At 56.2% G+C, this 19,621-nt stretch overlaps 1 protein-coding gene and 1 non-coding gene across 5 annotated transcripts in view; one reads left to right on the top strand and one right to left on the bottom strand.

Moving 5' to 3' along the window:
- MYO19 (myosin XIX) overlaps nucleotides 1–19,621 on the top strand; it is a 35,227-nt gene that overhangs the window by 14,550 nt on the left and 1,056 nt on the right. For 2 of the 4 annotated variants that reach the window (XM_068531489.1, XM_068531488.1), the window contains 19 exons: nucleotides 1,729–1,861; nucleotides 2,506–2,575; nucleotides 3,127–3,229; nucleotides 3,878–3,974; nucleotides 4,113–4,189; nucleotides 5,850–5,940; nucleotides 6,404–6,575; nucleotides 8,587–8,660; nucleotides 9,361–9,482; nucleotides 9,679–9,792; nucleotides 10,039–10,215; nucleotides 10,552–10,704; nucleotides 11,692–11,799; nucleotides 12,695–12,765; nucleotides 14,392–14,495; nucleotides 16,464–16,612; nucleotides 16,735–16,864; nucleotides 17,474–17,559; nucleotides 18,802–19,104. In XM_068531489.1, the coding sequence (XP_068387590.1) occupies nucleotides 1,729–1,861; nucleotides 2,506–2,575; nucleotides 3,127–3,229; nucleotides 3,878–3,974; nucleotides 4,113–4,189; nucleotides 5,850–5,940; nucleotides 6,404–6,575; nucleotides 8,587–8,660; nucleotides 9,361–9,482; nucleotides 9,679–9,792; nucleotides 10,039–10,215; nucleotides 10,552–10,704; nucleotides 11,692–11,799; nucleotides 12,695–12,765; nucleotides 14,392–14,495; nucleotides 16,464–16,612; nucleotides 16,735–16,864; nucleotides 17,474–17,559; nucleotides 18,802–19,104 (2,334 nt within the window). Of the gene's footprint in view, nucleotides 1–1,728; nucleotides 1,862–2,505; nucleotides 2,576–3,126; nucleotides 3,230–3,877; nucleotides 3,975–4,112; nucleotides 4,190–5,849; nucleotides 5,941–6,403; nucleotides 6,576–8,586; nucleotides 8,661–9,360; nucleotides 9,483–9,678; nucleotides 9,793–10,038; nucleotides 10,216–10,551; nucleotides 10,705–11,691; nucleotides 11,800–12,694; nucleotides 12,766–14,391; nucleotides 14,496–16,463; nucleotides 16,613–16,734; nucleotides 16,865–17,473; nucleotides 17,560–18,801; nucleotides 19,105–19,621 lie in introns of those variants that run through there. The other 2 variants (XM_068531490.1, XM_068531491.1) reach the window with 2 other exon arrangements.
- LOC137755678 (small nucleolar RNA SNORA11) lies at nucleotides 18,486–18,615 on the bottom strand. The gene has a single exon (XR_011072069.1). It is a non-coding gene; the product is annotated as a small nucleolar RNA SNORA11 (small nucleolar RNA).

Here is a 19,621-nt window from a genome sequence, read left to right as displayed (position 1 = left end):
CTAAAGATCCTACAGATAAGAGATTTTTATTAACTTTATTACAATAAATTCTACAATTTAATAAAATGGAGAAATATTTTGAAATACACAAACTGCTGAAGCTCACATAAGAAGAAACATATAACCTGAATATCTAAATCTATGAGACAAATTTAAGTCATCGTTAAAAATCTTTCCTCAGGGCTTCCCTGGTGGCGCAGTGGTTGAGAATCTGCCTGCCAATGCAGGGGACACGGGTTTGAGCCCTGGTCTGGGAAGATCCCACATGCCGCAGAGTAGCTGGGCCCGTGAGCCACAACTACTGAGCCTGCACGTCTGGAGCCTGTGCTCCGCAACAAGAGAGGCCCGCGACGGTGAGAGGCCCGCGCACCGTGATGAGGAGTGGCCCCCGCTTGCCACAACTAGAGAAAGCCCTTGCACAGAAACGAAGACCCAACACAGCCATAAATTTAAAAAAAAAAAAAAAAAAAAAAAAATCTTTCCTCAGGGCTTCCCTGGTGGCGCAGTGGTTAAGAACCCGCCTGCCAATGCAGGGGACATGGATTCGAGCCCTGGTCTGGGAAGATTCCACATGCTGCGGAGCAACTAAGCCCGTATACCACAACTACTGAGCCTGTGCTCTAGAGCCCGCGAGCCACGACTACTGAAGCCCACGCGCCTAGAGCCCCTGCTCCGCAACAAGAGAAGCCACCACAATGGGAGCCCGCGCACCGCAACGAAGAGTAGCCCCCGCTTGCCGCAACTAGAGAAAGCCTGCACGCAGCAGCGAAGAGCCAACGCAGCCAAAAATAAATAAATAAATTAATTAATTAAAGAAAAAAAGAACTAAGGGAATAAGACACAAAAACACAAAGGGAACAGGAGAGACATGAGGAGTGAGAAGTGACACAGTGTGGATATGCAGGGGGCCCTGAGTCTTCAAAAAAAAAAAAATCTTTCCTCATAGAAACCTCCAGGCCCAGGTGCCTTCACTTTATGGATTCTACCAAGTATTTAAGGAATTAATGTTACCAGTTCTATACAGATTCTTTCAGAAAATAGCAGAGAGGGAGCACCTCCCACCTCAGAGGGAGACCTAAAAGAATTTACCAAAAAAGCTACCAAAAAGACCCAAAACCAAACAAAAACAAAGCTAAAAACTTGTAGTGAGGTGTAGGGAGTTTATCAAGGTGACAGGATACAGTCAGTATATTAAAATCTATTGTTTCTATGTCCCAGCAATGAACAAATGGAAATTAAAATGAAAATAGACCTCATCTCAGGTGATTAAAAATAAAACAGTGAGAATTTTGTAACTAGATTGCTTGGGTATAAATCAGAGCCCTATCATTTACTAGATATGTACTCTTCAATAAAATTTAAATTTTTTCTATGCCTGAGTTTCATCATTTTGAAAACAGGTAGTATGTAATTGCATCTGCATCTGTAGGGTTGGTAAGAAAATGCATGGAAAGTCTCCTTAGGTCAGTAGCCTGCTCAGGTCAGGGTGGGCTGTCCTCCTCTACCCCAGCCGCCCTCATTTCTTAAATGCATCCTCAGGAGCTAGGAGAAGCAGAAGTAATTGTCCCCATTTCACAGGCGGGGAAGTGCCTTGCCCAAGGATACAGCTGAACTCAGCATTCACCCTTTGGTCAGCAACATACATGGTGGAAAAGAGGGCTGTAGCAGGCAGGCTCAGAAGTGGGAGGGAACATGGACACAGCTCCCACAGGGCTGTTTCTGCCACAGACATGGACGTCCCGCTGCCTGATGAAGTTCTACGCTGTGGTGGCCGCCTCACCCACATCCTGGGAAAACCACAAGATTGCAGAGAGGATCGAACAGCGAATCTTGAACTCCAACCCTGTCATGGAAGCTTTTGGTGAGCTTGGTGTCCTCGGCACAGTACCTCAGTCCCATTTCCTCTGGGATTTGCCACCTTCCAGGGAAAGGAGCAGTGTTCTCTTTAGGAGAGGGGTGGAGGGTAGTTTATCATTCACTGCCATGGATCCCCAACTTCCTCCCAGGTGCCCTCAGCCTCCTTCCAGTAGAGGTGACGTCACCCTGTCGTCCCCTCCCTCTAGCCTAAGCAGGTGTAGCAGTGGTGCTGGAGAGGATCTTCTGGCTCGCCCAGTCCAAACCCCATCCTTCCGAACAGCTTCCTGATGGTTCAGGGAAGGGGACTTGTCTAAGGATGCACAACAATTCGTGTCCATGTTGGCAGTCTAGAGGTTGTGCCTTACCGTCTGCCTCAACAGTAACAGCTTGTTTTTGATCCTTCTTCTCCTTCAAAGAAAATAGTCCCTGACTGCCTAGATTGGCTCTTTCCACTTCATTGCCAGGAAGTTCTAACTCAGCTGAATCGCATTTGCTAAAGCCCGAGTGCCCAGTCCCTAGTCCTGTCCCTTGTGACATGGAAACCAACAAAGGGGCCTTTAGGTGACTTGAGGATAGAGACCTGGCCCCAGCAGACCTGAGGCCACCTTAGCCCGTGGGGACTCTGTAAGCATAAGGTGTGATCTGTAGGGAACGCGTGCACGCTGAGGAATAACAACAGTAGCCGCTTTGGGAAGTTCATCCAGCTCCAGCTGAACAGGTAACCTCTGCTGCCAGTCTCTGTGCCAGTCTGGCTGCTGGGGGCGGGGGGAGTGTGAAAGTGGCTGGGGCAGTGCCCAGCCTGGGCCACCCCTGTGGGCAGAACTCGGCTCCTCCTGGTATGTTTTTCTGTGTGATACGTGAACCTGAGGGTGATCTTTGAACCTGGAGAAATCTTAACTACTCCAGCCTGAGGGACCCTGGGGCAATGTGCTTGTGCAGCCCATGTGTTCCGGCTTCTACCCTTGCTCAGAGACTTCTAGCTAAACTGCCACCTCTTGGCCACACCTCTGAGCTTGAAGCTGGGGCTCTGTTCCTGCCTCGGGATGGGGCCAAATAATGTACAGAGACCTTGGTCCTGCCCCTGAGCTGGTTGGAGGGCAATGTCCCAGACCCCCAACCAAGGACCTGCTGAGTGGTCCCTAGTCCTCACAACCCCCATTGCCTAAGTGGAAGAGTTGGGGGAGGTTGCAGTCTGGCACACAGTAAGTGCCCAATAAATGTCTATGGAATGAACAGGCAACTAATGGGCTCCAGCCTGCTTGTGCCCAGGGCCCAGCAGATGACTGGAGCTGCAGTTCAGACCTACTTGCTAGAGAAAACTCGAGTGGCCTGCCAGGCCTCCAGTGAGAGGAACTTCCACATCTTCTATCAGGTCTGTACCAGGTGGGGCCCACAGCTGCCCAGATGCAGGGCAGAGATGGGTCTGTGCCCCTAAACCTTCCCCTGCCTGCCTTGCTTCATGCCTGCCTATTCACCTGGTTTCAGCGATGCCACCACTTATTCCTGCAAACTTTATGTAACACTTCTGCCACACACTGGATCTTGGCTCCCGGGATGGTTTTGGCATGGGAACGTGCTTGCCTTCTCTGTCAGATCAGAAGGTCCTTGAGGCTGGGACTGTCTCCGCAATGGAAACTCTCACTCTCAGACAGAGGCTTGTCCTCGAACGGCAACTGGGAACAAGGACTTCCCTAGACTGTGCCTCCTCCATCAGACTGGGGGACCCCCAAGGCATGGATAGTACGTCTCCCTGCTCTCAGATTGGGACTGGGGGCTCCCCAGGTGGAGTTTTGCTTTCTTCATCATACTGCAGATCCCCTCAGTGAGTTTTTTTGCATCGGGTAGAGACGCCCAGAACTGCTTGCTGCTGTTTTTGCCCCCCTGCCTGCCCTGGGCTCTACGGGAACCTCAGCCTTGTGACGTTGCTGCCGTTTCTCACTGCTCTCTTCCCAACCCCGGGCTTACGCAGGCCTAGGCTTCCCCAGCACCCCCAGCTCAGCCCCCGTCCCCATCCCCACAGATCTGCAAAGGAGCCAGTGCGGACGAGAGGCTCCAGTGGCACCTCCCTGAGGGAGCCGCCTTCTCCTGGCTGCCCAACCCAGAGAGGACCTTGGAAGGTAGGGGGAGCCTTACCCAGCACCCTGGGCCGGCCCGGCAGCACCCACCCATCCCGACAGGGCCTGCCTCCCTCACCCCTCGCTGCCCCTGCTGACCTCTGGTCCTGACACTGGGCTGTGACTTGGATTCCTTTTCAGAGGATTGTTTCGAGGTGACCAGGGAGGCCATGCTTCTTTTGGGCATCGATGCCCCCACCCAGAACAACATCTTTCAGGTCAGAGGAAAAGCCACACCACTGACATGTGGCAGCGGTGATGGGCAGCCCCTTTTATAGGGCCCTTCTCTCAACGTGTGAGACTCTTTTCCTGAGGGTCTAGGACGTTCGGCCCCACTGCACAATCTTCAAGGAGTCGACCGCCTCTCTGTGAGGATGAGCCTGGAGACTGGGGGTCAGGGTGGATGGGGGCAGAGAGGACAGTGGCAGGGCACATAGTGCTATTGAACAGGCCAGCACAGTGACCCACGGAGGTCAAAGGGCAAAGTGCCTGGGTCAGTTATGGCTCCGTTAATCAGAATAGAGAAACGATGCTGCCACGTGTTTGTCTAGTGTGTGCGTTTTCAAATCATGTTCACACCTCTTAGCTCACTTGGTTTTTTTCAACAGACCATGGGTATGGAGATTATTCCCATTTTACGCTTGAGAAAACTAGAGACCTGCCCACGGCCAGACAGCACTAAGTGGTGGTGCAGATAGGGTTTGTACCGGACGTAGTAATTCCTATTTCCCACCCTCTTCCTCCTCCTCCTGGGACACAGTGCTCACCCAGAGGAACTGGGCCCCGCTCATCCCCACTGGTGGTCTCCCTTCTCCCATCTTTCTCCTCACTCCTGCAGAGCGGCGGGAGGGGATCTGTAGGATTGGCTGGCAGCAGAGACAGGGATGCCGCTGCAGGGAGATGGCAGTGCAGTGGGAAGAGACCTCCACCTCCAGAAGGGGGCTGCTCAGGCTGTAGGGGGAGATCACAGCCAGTATGGGCACCGCCAGCCAAGAGCTTGGCCAGAGGGACAGCACATAGGACAAGCCCAGGACAAGTGGACGACACCAGGAGTCTGGACAGGAGTGCTGGCTTGAGGGAGGCATGACCTTCTGTCCCAGCCACACTGCCCATCAGCACAGTAGTCTTCTCCTGAAGTGGGTTGTGGCCTGAAAGCCAGTAGCATGTGGACACACCCTCTCTGGGACCAGACAGGGATGCTCTACCAATACCAGGTCCAAAGGTTTCCAAGTTGCTGGACCCAGGGGTCCCCTTTCTACAGCCCCTGGGGGCTCATCCATGAGGGTCATTGAGTGCGAAGGCAAGGGAGCACCCACTGGACAGAGACCAAGATCACAGATCCTGCCCTAGGCTGGGCTGTCAGAAGCCCAGCAGTGCTGAGAAAGAGCCAGAAGGAGCCAGAGCCAGGCCCCCACCAGCCACACAGAGGTAGGGCCGGTCCACCAGGAACAGGAGCGGCCTTCCCACACAGTATGCTCCTGGAGTCGGGGGGCAGGGGGACAGACTGGGGGTGACGTGGCGGCCCCAGTGGCTGCCCCGGGAGGGATCTGAAGTCCGATTGCCTGTGTTCTCATCCTGCCTTTCTCCTTTACCAAGTGTGTGGCCTCGGGCTTGTGATTTAACCTCTCCCCATCTCATCTCAATCATGGGCACCACCATAGCACGTGCCTCATTGGTTGTTGAAAAGATTACATGAAATGATGCATGTAACTTGTGTAGAATTGTGCCTGGCCGAGTCATGGAGTAAGTGGGCAGTAATTGAGAGCTGTTACTATTCTGTTATCATAATCTTCATATTCAGCAGGAGAGAGACCCTTCCCAGGCTGGGCTCTAGCCCTTGAGAAGGGGCCCACTTCGTGTCCTCTCCTGCCCCCTCAGGCCCTAGCTGGACTGCTGCACCTCGGCAACACCCGGTTTGCTGACTCCGAGAATGAAGCCCAGCCCTGCCCACTGATGGACGATGCTGAGTGTGAGTGCAAGGATGGGGGGCCTGCACCTCAGGCTCTGGTCACACACCCAGGGAGCAAGGCAGGCCCTGCCGGAAAAGAGGCAGCATTTGGTGGGATTGGGTGGGAGGGAGGCCAGAAGGTGAAATTTGGAATCAGTGCCCTTGAAGCCATAAGCTATAGGGCCCTGCCCTGGAGAAGTTACTCCTCACTCCATCTCTGCTGCAGCAGATAGCATCACCCGCATCTTACAGATGAGAAAACGAGAGTTGGGGGGTTTATAAAGTGGTTTATCCCACTCATGGCCGTGTGGACTGGCACACAGAAGCCCTGGGTTCAAGTCCTGCCTCTGCCTTGGCCAAGCCTCCTCACCCACCTGCACCTGGGTTCACTCTGCCCCATTGGGTGGGTCGTGTTTCCACTGTGATGACTTCACGGGGCCTTGTGCAGAGGGATGTTTGGATGGAGGGTGTTTGTGCCTCCCAGGCTCTGTCAGGACATCGGCCTCACTGCTGCGGCTCCCAGAAGACCCTCTGCTGGAGACACTGCGGATTCGGACCATCAGGGCAGGCAGGCGGCAGCAGGTGTTCCGGAAGCCCTGCTCCCGGGCCGAGTGTGACACCCGCAGAGACTGTCTGGCCAAACTGGTCTATGCACGGTGAGTGCTCTGGGCCCTGCCCTCCTCCCAGGTCCCCCCATCTGGAGTTGGAACAGACCCCTCAGGCAGTACGGCTGGGCCCAGGGTGAGGGCTGCCAGATAAAGCAGACGGGTTCCCTGCCCTGCTCCCCAGACCCTGGGGGGCAGGAGGGAGTGGCTCCTGGGCTTTCCCCAAGCAAGGCCCTGGGCTTGATTCCGGACTGCTCTGCGTGGAGAAGTTGCCACCTGGCCTAGATTCAGCATGTTATTAAAGTACAGGAGCTTGCCTTGACCTTGGTGGTAGGTGAGGAAGGCCTGCCTGCCTGCCTGCTGGCAAGGCCGGCCCCAGAGGTGATGTGGGTCCCTCCCAGGTCCAGGTGCAGACCCATGGGTGAATAGGCTCCTCTGTCTCTGTGTGCCCTTGTACTCTTGGTAGTCACCTGGGGAATTTGATAGATGGTGGTAGAGCCAGAAGCTTTGCCCACAGTCTTGAGCAACACTATGCAGCAAGTGGAGCCCAGAACAGGGGGAAGGCGGGGGTCCTGGCCTTTTCCTGTTGGTTCTGTGGGCATCTCTACCCTTTGGCCATGTGGTTAAGGAGTGATTTGGTACTCTGGGTTCTGAGACCCTTTGGGGTGCCATTGAGAGTGTCTGGGGGCCCAGGATGCTCTGAAATTATGGGACAGAACACATATGTGTGTATGTGTGTGTGCATGTGCTTATAGGAACTTGGGTACCTGTGGAGAGGGTCCCCCTGCTTTCACGAACTTCTCAAGAGCTAAGAGACTGAGAAGCTCTGCTAAGGGAATAAGATCCTCTGAGTGAAAATGGCCCAGGGCAGCTGGGCCCAGACTGAACCCAGTTCAGCAAGGTACTCTGTTCTCACTCCCTAGAAGCGAATTTCAGGTCAGAATTTGAGGCCGAAGATTTTTAAAGCTTTTGTGTCAAATCACTGCAAAATGAGCAGGTAAAGTGTGATGATCACAGACACAGTGAGTCTCTAATCATGGATCATTTTACACACAGCAAACAGGTCATTGTATCACTAGGCCACTCATTTTTAGTACCTCAAATGGGTATTTGAAGCCCTTGTTGCAAAAACAGGAATCATTTACTGAATTGAGAAAAAGTTGCAGAGCAATCACTTAAATAAATGGTAAGGAAGAAACCCTTATGTAGTGCCATATGTGTCACCACGTTGTACAGCAACCACCCCATCATCTCAGGGGCGGTGGTTCCAGAGTGCAGGATGCCACTGTCCACCTCGGGTGACTCGGGGCCCCCTCGTGCAGGACGGAGTAGGGGGATGTGGTGGGGCCTTGAGCTCTGGCCTCCGCAGGCCGAGGTTTGCAGGGGAGTCCAGTGAAGTCAGTTCTTCACAGTCCCACCCAGAGCTGCCTGTCAGCCCCTTCTCATCAAGATGCAGCTGGGTGTCCGGCCAGGGGACTGAGGCAGACCCACTCCCCGTCTAGCCCCAGAGGCTATACCAGACCTCAGTGGTATCACAGGTTCAGTTCCAGACCACCACAATAAAGTGAGTCACACGAATTTCTTGGTTTTGTGGTGCATAGCAATGTTATATTTACACCATACTGTAGACTATTACGTGTGCAATAGCTTTATGTCCAAAAGAACAATGTGCATAACTTAATTTTAAAATAACGCTGTTGGGAAAATGGCGCTGATAGACGTGCTCGATGCAGGGTTGCCACAGACCTTCAATTTGTAAAACACGCAATAAAGCAAAGCACAATAAAATGGGATATGCCTGCAGTTGGTCCCGTGCTCAGTCTTGCTCGCGGACAGGCCAGGTCTTCGTGTGCCCGGAAACACGCATGACCACAGCCTGCGTGTGTAGTGGGTCAAGACAGGATGGGCAGGACATGAGAGGAGAGCGTTTAGCCCTTGACCTGTCAGGCTCAGAAGACAGGCCCTCCAAGGCGCGGCACCCCTGGAGGGACAGCCCTGCCACCCCTCAGGCTCAGCCTGACGCCTCTCACCAGAGCCCACTCCCCCCACCCCGCCCCAACAGGCTGTTTGACTGGCTGGTATCGGTGATCAACAGCAGCATCTGTGCGGACCCCGACTCCTGGACCACGTTCATAGGTAGCAGGGGCTCACCCTCCAGGAACCCTCCTTCAGAAAAAGGACAGGAGTGCCCCGCACAGAGAGCAGAGCCCTGGGTCTACTGCGGGACTCGGGGCAGCTCCTTTCCCTCCTCTGCACCCGTCTCCTCACCCTCCGCCAGTGTGTGGGCGAGGTCTCTGCTCTCCGGTGCCCGCATCTGACCGTCCCTAGCTCTCCAGGCAGGCTCAGCTGGCGGCCGGGCCACGAGGGCCCCTTCTCTCCCCGGAGACCCAGCGCCGGTCTCAGGAGAGTAGTGGGGGATGGTGAAGGAGCTAGATTAGAAGGGACATGGGGGACATGGTAACATCATGGGAACCTGCTAGGGGAGGAGGTAAAGCTCAGAAGCGTCGGTGAAGTTTGCTCACAGAATGGTGGAATTCTAGGCACCAACTGAGCGCGTGAGACTCAGGCCGTCCAAACCGGGTTGGACACACAGCGTTCCCCGGGACCTGGTCCCCTGACACCTCGTTCGGCCTCTTCCTGCTCTGAGCTCTGAGGGGACAGGAGGCTGCCCTGGGAACCACGCTGGGGTGGGAGGTGCTCTGCTCACCGCTGGGTATCGTGCTCGCTCCGCCTCAGCTCCGGGCTGCCAAGCATGAGGCTTTACCCTAGGCTCCTGTCGTCCCGCGGGCCCCGCCTCCTCCTGCACTGGCCCCACGGGATCTCCCCTTCCTGCCAGGCCTGCTGGATGTGTACGGGTTTGAGTCCTTCCCCACCAACAGTCTGGAACAGTTGTGCATCAACTACGCCAACGAGAAGCTGCAGCAGCACTTCGTGGCTCACTACCTCAGGGCCCAGCAGGTGAGGGGTAGGGTGGTCCTGCGTCCTCTCTTTCTCCCTGGCCCCCAGCCCCATCCCTGGATCTGACCAGACGTCTTCGGTTCCTTCTTTGACACTGCTCTGGAACGGGCTGTGGTGCTGAGGCCAGCGTGGGATGGCCACCTGGACCTCAGACCACAGTTGCCTTCTGCCACCCCACTCCCACCTCTGCCCCCAGGAGGAGTACACAGCTGAGGGCCTGGAGTGGTCGACTGTCAGCTACCAGGACAACCAGACCTGTTTGGATCTCATCGAGGGGAGCCCCATCAGCATCTGCTCCCTCATAAACGAGGTGGGGGGGTCAGCTCATGTGCAGAACACCCGAGTGGGGCTTTGGGCTTCTCTGGGACCTTGAAGACCATCCTGTGCCCTCTGTGTGCCTCTTTCTCTCCATCTGCATAATGGGTGTGCTAGCCCTATAACCCCTCCTTTTCAGGGTCACTATGATGCTCCCATGGGTCCACAGGGTGGGGACTCTGAGGGTTGTGAGCCCCTCTCACTTTGTGGCTGACCGCCTGTCCCATCCCGGCCCGCACAGGAATGCCGCCTTAATCGGCCAAGCAGTGCAGCCCAGCTCCAGACACGCATTGAGAGTTCCCTGGCAGGCAGCCCCTGCCTGGGCCACAACAAGCTCAGCCGGGAGCCCAGCTTCATCGTGGTGCATTATGCGGGGTCTGTGCGGTACCACACCGCAGGCCTGGTGGAGAAGAACAAGGTGAGGGCTGGGCCGTGGCCTGTGGGCCCCTGCGTGAAATGAGATGCCGAGTCATTGCTGCATGTGTGTGGAAGCTTCTATCGTGCACCCTCCCCTCCTGAACATCCTCCAGAATCCAGGGTCGCCTCTTGGGCCCACCTGTCTGAGGCCTCTGCTCCTCAGGCACGACCTGCCCAGGAATGACTGCATTTCTTGGTTTCTAGGCACCCAGTAGACCAGCTCTGAGTCTCCTGGGCTCAGGCACTGCCCTTCTTCTGGGGCCTGGGTGAGCAGGGCTGGCGGCCCGTGGGCAGCACCACGCCTGCTCTCACCCTTGTCCTTGTCCTTTCCCCATAGGACCCCATCCCCCCTGAGCTGACCAGGCTCCTGCAGCAATCCCAGGACCCCCTGCTCAGGGTGCTGTTTCCTGCTGACCCTGAAGAGAAGTCCCAGGAGGAGCCCTCTGGCCAGAGCAGGGCCCCTGTGTTGACCGTGGTGTCCAAGTTCAAGGTGGGTCCGGTGGTGCTGATGGGACGTGCTTGGTTCACTCATCAGTCTCCAGTGCTTACCAAGCACCTCCCAGGATCAGTGCTGTGTGCTGGGAGCACTGAGGAGTCAGGGAGCCGTGGTTCTGGCCCACGGAAGACAGAGACCGGAAACTGACAGAGGGACTGTGTGTGTAGTTGACGTGACAGGAAGCCTAGGGGCCCATGGGTGGCAGTGCGGCCTTTCGCCCACTACTGATAGGGTGATCACGGAAGAGCAGTAGTTACCTGAACCTCTGTGACTGGCCCACTCCCAGTTCCCTAGCTTCCTGCTCAAACTCTGTCCTCGGCCAGCGCAGACTTGTCCCCTCCTGCCGTCTCTCAGCCCTTGCATGTTCTGCTCCACCGCCCCTCAGCTCCGCCCTCACTCCCGCCCTCCATGCCACTTCTCTTAGTTTATTCCTTGTCCTCCTTCCAACCGCAGCCTTCTCATCACCTGCCAGAGGAGGCAACCAGGGGAGCCCAGGTTTGGTTAGCCCTTTCCTGCCCAGCCTCAGACACCACTGAGTAGAGCCCATCCCACGTCTGCAAGGCCCGTTAGGCCCTGAGCTGTGAGACGACGGCAGACGGCCGTGTCGTAGCCCTGGCAAGGCTTCCAGCACACAGGACGGGCCTAGTCGCCCGAACAACCGTCGCCTGAACAAATGGCAGGGGGTTCTGAGATGCTTCTTTTCTGGAAAGGCTGCTCTCGGTGGGGGGGGGGGGGGGGGCGGCTGAGACCAGATGCAGGGAGACCAACCAGGTGGGGAGGGTCACAGGTCAAGAAGGGTCCCTGGAGGCGGAGGTGAGGAGTGGCGTGTGCTTTGGGCACACCCAGTGAGAGCCGCCAGGAGTCTTTCAGGGTGTGTGAGGATCCAGGTCTCGGGGCTGGGAGGGCTGCTTGGAGGTGTCACTAGCCAGGGCCCAGCCGGTGCCCCCCAGCAGCCTGACCCACGGCCTCTCCCCTCTGCAGGCCTCCCTGGAGCAGCTTCTGCAGGTCCTGCGTAGCACCACACCCCACTACATTCGCTGCATCAAGCCCAACAGCCAGGGCCGGGCGCAGATGTTCCACCAGGAGGAGGTAGTTCACACTGGGCCAGAGCTGCTTTGTGGAGGGTCCCATTCGGCCAAGACCCTGGCGGGGTAAGGGGCAGGATGCCTGCTCCAAATGGAGTGACACTAGGGAGGGCTTATCTCCCCAGCTCTGGCAGGACAGTCACGTGCAGTTGTGTGGTCTGTGCAATGCACGGTGGCCCAACCACAGGAGGCAAGTAGGGGCTACAGGGCACCTTGCTCTCTGCTCACCAAGCCATGTGCCCTGACAAGAGACTGAGGCTGCCCAGAGGAACGGGTGTCTCTTGTGATTAGCTGAAAGTCTGTGTCACCTTACAGACCAGACACAGCGCACTGTTTCTGATGGAAGGATAGTTTCTAAAATTTGCACAAACGCACTCTGTGGCCAGCAGCTGCCCTTTGCCCTTTGGAGGGATGTGGAAGAGGTATGAGAGCTGGACGATGCTGGAGGGTGTCCCACAGTCGACTGGCAGATATGACCTTAGGATTCATAGGACCACTGCTCTGCGGTAAAGACCTTGGTTGGGTCCCGGAAGCATCTTCGCAGTATACCCTTCCCTGCTTCTTAGCTGTGACTCACTCTATCGACTGCAGAATATAAAAAAAATAAAAAAGAGGAATTGGATTGGGCTGCATTGTGAGGCAAAGACGGGAGCGGTGAGACAGCCAGGACTACCATTGGCCTCAGTTGTACCAGAAGCCAGGCTTCAGATAAGGGGACCTGGGGCCCCCAGGACCCTTTCTAACAGGGAGATTTTCTCAAGGCCCCTTGACTTCTCACTGCCGCAAAGACTGTCTGCCCATCAGGAGAGCCTGCAGATCCGCACCAGCAGGGCCACGGGAAGGGTGGCATTTGGGGCCTGCTGGCCCCATGCTGCAGCCCTGTCTCCCCACCCCTGCAGGTCCTGAGCCAGCTGGAGGCCTGTGGCCTCGTGGAGACCATCCACATCAGTGCCGCCGGCTTCCCCATCCGGTGAGTGGGCCGGTCCGTCCAGTGCAGGGGGCAGGGCCAATGCCAGGGTGGAGCTCAGGGCGCAGGTCAGACGAGAGCCTGACCAGCCCAGAGCAGGATGCGGAGATGAAGAGAAAGAGGCAGGTCCACAGAAGTCGGCCTGGAGCTCTAGGGCTGCGCTCACTTTCTGTGGCCCGTTTTGTGGAGGCACCGTGTCTGGTGTGTATCAGTGAATAAGAAAGGTGAGTCTTGCCCTCTTGGGGTGTACATTGCTGTGGAAAGGAACAAAAAGTGCCGTTAGGTGGACTAGCGGGGAAGGGGTCAGGGCTGCTCAGGGAGGGGCCCTCTGAGCAGCTCAGGCCTAGGGAAGCAAAGCCAAGGGGCCGGCCTGGGAAGACGTGGAGGAGGGGAGAGTATTTGAGACCCAGGGAACAGCAACCCCAAAGCTCCCAGGTTAGGACCTGAGAGATGCTAAGGTGACCGGAGCACACACAGCAGACAGGGGGAAGGGGGGGAGGCTCCAGGCCACGTGAAGGCCGCGGTCTTCCTGAGAGCCGTGGGAGCCGCTGGGCGTTGTAAGCAGGGCGTGCTGCGCGCTCGCTCCTGTTCCGTGGCTGCTGTGCGGAGGCTGCCCCGGGGTCAGGAGAGGAGGGAGGAGGTGAGCGGGCGGCCGTTACAGGTATGACGGGTGGGATGGTGGCCCAGTGACACATGGAGAGAAGTGGGTAAAAGTGGAGTGTGGCTTGCCGTAGAAATGGGACTGTGAGTGGGTAGACCGTGGGGTGCGGGGCAGGGGAGCCGTCGACTTCCAGGCTGCAGAAGCGACTTCCAGGCTTCCATCTGAGGCAAGTGGATGAATCGGGACACAGGATGGTTTGGGGGAGAGGGGAGGGGAGAGTCCGGTTTGAAATGGAGGGGCACGTGAGGGTCTGTCCTCAGTGACTCTTAACACCGTGAGCAAGGAGGAGATCACAGGGGGAGAGGGAGGTCTGAGGCCATTCCCTGAGGAACGCTCACGTTTAGAGAGGGTGGATGACGAGAAACCAGCAACAACTTGGAGGGGGTCGGGGTGAAGGAGGAAGCCAAGACCGTGGGTGTCCTGGAGGCTGAGAGCGAGCGAGCTCTACAAGGGAGAGGGGTCAGCTGGGCACCTGCTGCCTAGAGGCTGGTCAGAGCACTGACCCCTGGAGTTGGTGGCCACGCTGGTGCAGTTTTGGGGGCAGAAGCCAGACTCAGGAGGAGGAAGTACCGCTGTGTAGAGGAGCGCTGCTGTGACAGGGAGCCGAGACCCCGGGAGGCAGTGGAGGAGGCCGTGGCGTCAGAGGGGAGACGTGCTGAGCCCCTGTGCACGGCAGGAGTGGCCCAGGTGTCTGGGGAGAGGCTGGCGAGCCCCTTTGGGAGGAGGCAGGCTGCAAATCCCCTCCTAAAAGAGCAAGGCTCTGTCTGGGTAGGACCAAGGCTGCAGGAGCAGGAGGCCCAGCATAAAGTGGTCTCCACTGGCTTCCCGCCAAGGGGCCCTAGTAATGTCATCCGCTCAGTGGGCACAGTCAGGGCAGCACCTCGCTGGTGGCTGAGCAGGTTAAACAGTGACTCCTGGCTCATGGCCAAAGTCACTTCATCTCTCCTTCCGCCTGCTTTGGCTTCCAGGGTCTCTCACCGGAACTTCCTGGAGCGGTATGAGTTACTGAGAAGGCTCTGTCCTGGCGCAGCCCCCAGCCCCCATGGCCCACCTCCAGATGAAGGGCGCTCAGGTGAGGGCGCCCACTTGCCAGTCACTTGTTCACCCAGTTTCCCGAGCACCTACCTGGGCCATCTCAGGGCGAGGGGCTGGGGCTTCAGAGATGAATAAAACACAGCCCTGCCCTCGTGGCTCTTGGCTCAGTGCGGGGAAACAGACTAAAAGAAGACAATTAAACAGCGGGGAACGTGGCGACACAGAGTTAGGAACAGGATGCTGTGGGTGGTGCTAGGAGGGGTATGAATCGGGAAGGCTTCCTGAAGGAGGTGGTGTCTTGAGGCTAGATGGGATTAGCCAGGTGAGGGGCATTCCACAGGCAGGGGACAGCACTGTGTGTGCGAGGAGCTCCCGGCTGTTCAGTGTTGCTGGCTCGTAAGGGCAGAGAACAGTAGGCGGTGAGGCTGGGGGACGGGCAGGCCCACTCGCAGAAGCTGGACCTTCTCCTCCAGGCAGATGGGGGGGCACTTTGGGGCAGGAAGCGAGTGGCGTCAGCCTCATGCTTTCTGGAGGCCACCGTGGGGGGCCCCGTGGTTGGCCAGAGGGGAGGAAGCTAGAGATGTGGGCACAGCCGGGAAATGTTGGAAAGAAATTGGCCAGACTTGGCAAGCATGTGATTCGATGTAGAAAGAGAGGAGAGGAGAGAATTAGCCACACCCGGCCGGTGGGGAAGAGAGGTCTGGGGAGGCTGCCGAGCCCTGCCCAGCCAGTGGAGACATCCGCAAGGTACTGGCCAGCTCCCACCTCAGGGGAAAGGCCTGGTCTGCTGGGGTTGTTGCGTGTGGCGTCACTGAGGCTGTGGGAGTCGGTGAGAAGGCCTGGGCACAGGTGGAGGGAGAAGAGGCCAAGGACAGGACACACACACACACACACACACACAGGGAGAAGAGGCCAAGGACAGGACACACACACACACACACAGGGAGGGAGAAGAGGCCAAGGACAGGACACACACACACACACACACGGAGGGAGAAGAGGCCAAGGACAGGACACACACACACACGGACGGAGAAGAGGCCGAGGACAGGACACACACACACACACGGAGAAGAGGCCAAGGACAGGACACACACACACACACACACCCCACAGAGGGAGAAGAGGCCAAGGACAGGAGACACACACACACACACACACACACACGGAGAAGAGGCCGAGGACAGGAAACACACACACACACACACACCCACCACCACCCCACACCCAGGGGCCCGGCAGAGCCCAGGCACAGTACTGCTGTGTATTTCCCTCTCTTGGGCAAGATTTTGTCACTTTCCTTTCATCCTTTCTCCCCACCCTCTCTCCCCCTCTCTCCATGGTGTGCTCTCCTGTTCTGTCTCTTGCCCAAAGCCCCCTGGCCTCTGGCTGATCTTGCTGCTGTTTCTCGTCTGCGGCGTTTCTTTTGGCAGCCTCCAGAGAGGCACTGGGCAGCTAAAGGTGGTCAGAGCCCTCAGGTAAATCCTCCTTCTACAGGAGCCGGCCCTACCAGGTGTGGGAGGGCAGGCACGGGGGACCCGGTGGGCCTCCATGGGGCTAGGACTTGTTCCCCCTTTTCCCATCAGTGGCGGGAGGGCTCAGGGGCAGAGGGAGTGGCCCGGCTGCCCTGTTTGTTTGGCTCTCAGCATGTTTGGGGCCGTAGAAACAGATGCTGGCTAAGCAGCCTGGGAGTCCATGTGGGAGACAAGGCACCCGGTGCCCTCTGCCACCCTGCCCAAAGGGACCCACGGGAATGGAGGCTGCAGGCCAGTCCAGGGCACAGCCTCAAATGGGATTTCGAGATTCCTCAGAACAGTCAGGGGCCTGAGGGACACTGGGAGGCCACCTCTGGCCTCCTCCCAAAAGGAAGGAGGTAGAAATGGTTAGAGGCAAGAACAGCAGGAAAGAATCCTGTGGAATGTTAGGGAGACCAGACCAGTTTCTTAAGGCCACAGAAGTGTGCAGACAATGAAGCACTGATGGGACCTCTGTCTCCGTCCCCCAGAATGGTCCCCACACTCCGAGCAGGCCACGCTGCAAGCCCTCCTCCAGGACATCCTCCACACTCTGCCAGCCCTGGCTCGGGCACCAGCTGAGGCCACGCCGGCCCCAGTGCACTGTGGCAGGACCAAGGTGTTCATGACGGACTCCATGGTAAGCTGGTTTGGGATGAGGAGTGGCCAGCCATGTGCTGTCCTTAGCAGGACAGGGTCTGGGCCCTCCTGAGGGCAGGGGGAGGAGAGGCTGAGGACCTCAGTGGATGCCCCTTCTCCCAGCTGGAGCTTCTGGAACGCGGGCGTGCCCAGGTGCTGGAGCAGTGTGCCTGCTGCATTCAGGGTGGCTGGAGGCGACACCGGGGCCGCAAGCAGGAGAGGCAGCGGTGGGCCGCCGTGCTCATCCAGGCAGGTAGGCGAGGTGGGGCCCTGGGCCGGCAATCCTTGCTCCTGGCCAGCAGGTGGGCCTAGATGCGGCCACTGTCTGCAGCTGCACACAGTCCAGCCCACATGATACCTGTTTCTTTCGAAATGCTGCTGCTAGAGTCCCCACAGACCAAAGCTGACTGTGTCCCAGCCTCAAGAGGTTAACTGCATGTCCCTGTGGTGCGCTGGGATTCGAATTCCCTGTCCAGTTCACCCAGAGCATCTCCAGTTCAGTGCAGACCAGGCCACACCACAACTAAGGGTGCTTTGTAGGTAGTAGAGGCTCCAAAGTTGACTTTAATTCCCCTTTCCCAGTCCTAGATAGCTGTTTATGCCACCTTTTTTTCCCTTTATGACAACTCTTATCATAACCTGCGCTCCCGGGCGTGCCGAGTTTAATTAAGGAGAAGGTAAAAACTGAGAAGATCTGATTAAGGAAGCAATGTATGAACCGTGACACAGCAGCCTCATTTTGAAAAACAAAAATACTAGAAACCCAAATATCTGACAGCTGCTCTGGTGGTGCTGCAGCCTGGTTACCGAGAGCTCTGACAAACATTTACTCTTATTTCCTGTTTCTGGACAAACCCCTCAGCTGTTCGTTCCTGGTTGACTCGGAAGCACATCCAGAGGCTGCACGCAGCTGCCACGGTCATCAAACGCGCGTGGCAGGAGTGGAGAGTGAGTACTGACCCGAGAAGTCAGGGTGGGCAATGATGGACCCAGGCTGGAGTGCTGGCCCCGCCACTGCAAAGCGGGCGGCCTCGTGTCCTCATGAATGAAGTGGACACGACACCGCCTACACTGCAGGACGGCTATGACACGGTAGAGTGGCACAAACAACTTTGGGAATATGCTAAAAACCATGGAACTGTATGCTTTAAAAGCATGAATCTCATGGTATTTCAATTAGCTCTCAATAAGGCTATTATTTTCTTTTTAGATTAATTTGTGCTTTTATTTGCCAGTATAACTACAGTAACCTGCAAACTTTTTTATTCTAAAAAGCACATTTTACATCACAGTCCAACAAACACACACATAATGTGTATACATATATAAAAGTGAAACAAAGGTTTTGCCAATAACGTCTACTCTGGGTGTTAATTCTTTTTAAGACTTTTTTTTTTTTTTAACGAAGGCTGAACTGCACTGACAACATCATAATCACCAAAGTCCCTAGTTCATCTTAGGGTTCGCTTTATGAAGTGAATAGTGTTGCACGTTCTATGGGTTTGGACAAAAGTATGACGACATAAAATCATTATAATGTCATACAAAGTATTTTCACCGCTCATAAAAACTTCTGTATTCTATGTATTCATCTCCCCTCCCCCCCAAACTCCTGGCAACCACTGATCTTTTTATTGTCTCCATTGTTTTGCCTTTTCCAGAATGGCATATAGATGGAATCTATTTTTCTTTTTTCCTTGAAGAGAGGGGTTCAAAGCCTTTATGCCTGTAACACCACTCATGGTCCAGCCACACGTGGACCGGACAGGCTCCAGGTGGCAAACACCCCCACTAAATACTGTAGCTTTCCTTCCAGTACTGAGCCCCGTCCCAACTGGTCCTGCCCAGCAGCCACGTGGAGGTGAACGGGGGATACATGTTGGGTATATGTTCATAGGAAGGCCACAAGTTTTGTGCCCCTTGTCACAATGAACCCTGATTCCTGTCGGGTGTGTTGTAAACAGACAAGCCATTTCGTCAGACCCCCTGCTCTGAGCACACCCCCAAAGGCTGTTATTTTTTTTAAAGCAGCGTATGTAAGGCCTCAGCACAGCTGCCTTGGGTATAAAGTTGTGCCACATCAAACCAGGTGCCCTTCGGTTCACCTTGTTAAGCTGAAATTATTAGACAGACACTTGGTTTCTGTTTTGCATTAAGAGAAAGCTATGAAAGTGGTGTTCTCTTTTTAAGATCAGAATGGCCTTCCTCGCTTCTAAAGAACTGGATGGTGTGGAAGAACAACACTCGTCTCAAGTCACCTGTTCCCCGAGCTCCTTTCCACTGCCCCAGGCACAGACCAGGCTCCTGGGGGCAGTAACCCGCTTCTGGCCCCTGGGACTGGTCCTGGCCAACGCCGCTGTGGGTGCTCGCGGCTTCCGGAGGAAGCTGGTGGTCTTCGCCTGCCTCCCACTCCCCGTGGGCAGCCTCAGCAGCTACACTGTCCAGACAGCACAAGAACAAGCTGGAGTCACGTCCATCCGAGCGCTGCCTCAGGTGAGCCGTGTGACGGGCTGGCCGTCCTGCCAGGATGGCTCCAGATCCCTCACGCCCCACCGTGGAGGGCAGGGGGCAGAGCCCAGGGGTCACAGCAGGAGCAGGACTGGGGCTGCGAGAAGAGCCTCGTGAGCCTGCTGGGGAAACCAGAAGCCTGCACGTCCCAACCGGCTGCAGATGGATTTTGTTTGCATCCTTACGAGTTTTCCAGAGCCCTTTCACTTTTTAAAAGCTGCCTCTAAGTGTTCTAGCGTCTCCTCTGAATCGCCTTTAAATTAGATTAGCCCAACTTCCAAAAAATTGTGGTCGTGATGACAGCAGCTTTCTTCCCTCCAATGGCGCTGGATTTGGCACCATGTTCTCCCCAAGTTGTAGTCTTTGGTTTACCCTATTCCAGCCGAGGAAATGACAAGCACGTGAGTCAGTGCTGCAAGAATTTATATTATGAGCAGCCAGGGAAAGAGCCAGCCAGCACAGAAAAGGGCTAATACCGACCTTTTACAAGGATTAGGTGACA

This window comes from Eschrichtius robustus, chromosome 20 (assembly GCF_028021215.1).
Source record: "Eschrichtius robustus isolate mEscRob2 chromosome 20, mEscRob2.pri, whole genome shotgun sequence".
Classification (NCBI taxonomy): Eukaryota; Metazoa; Chordata; class Mammalia; order Artiodactyla; family Eschrichtiidae; genus Eschrichtius; species Eschrichtius robustus.
Note: the sequence above shows the minus strand (reverse complement) of the source record. Positions and strands in the feature narration are given on the sequence as shown.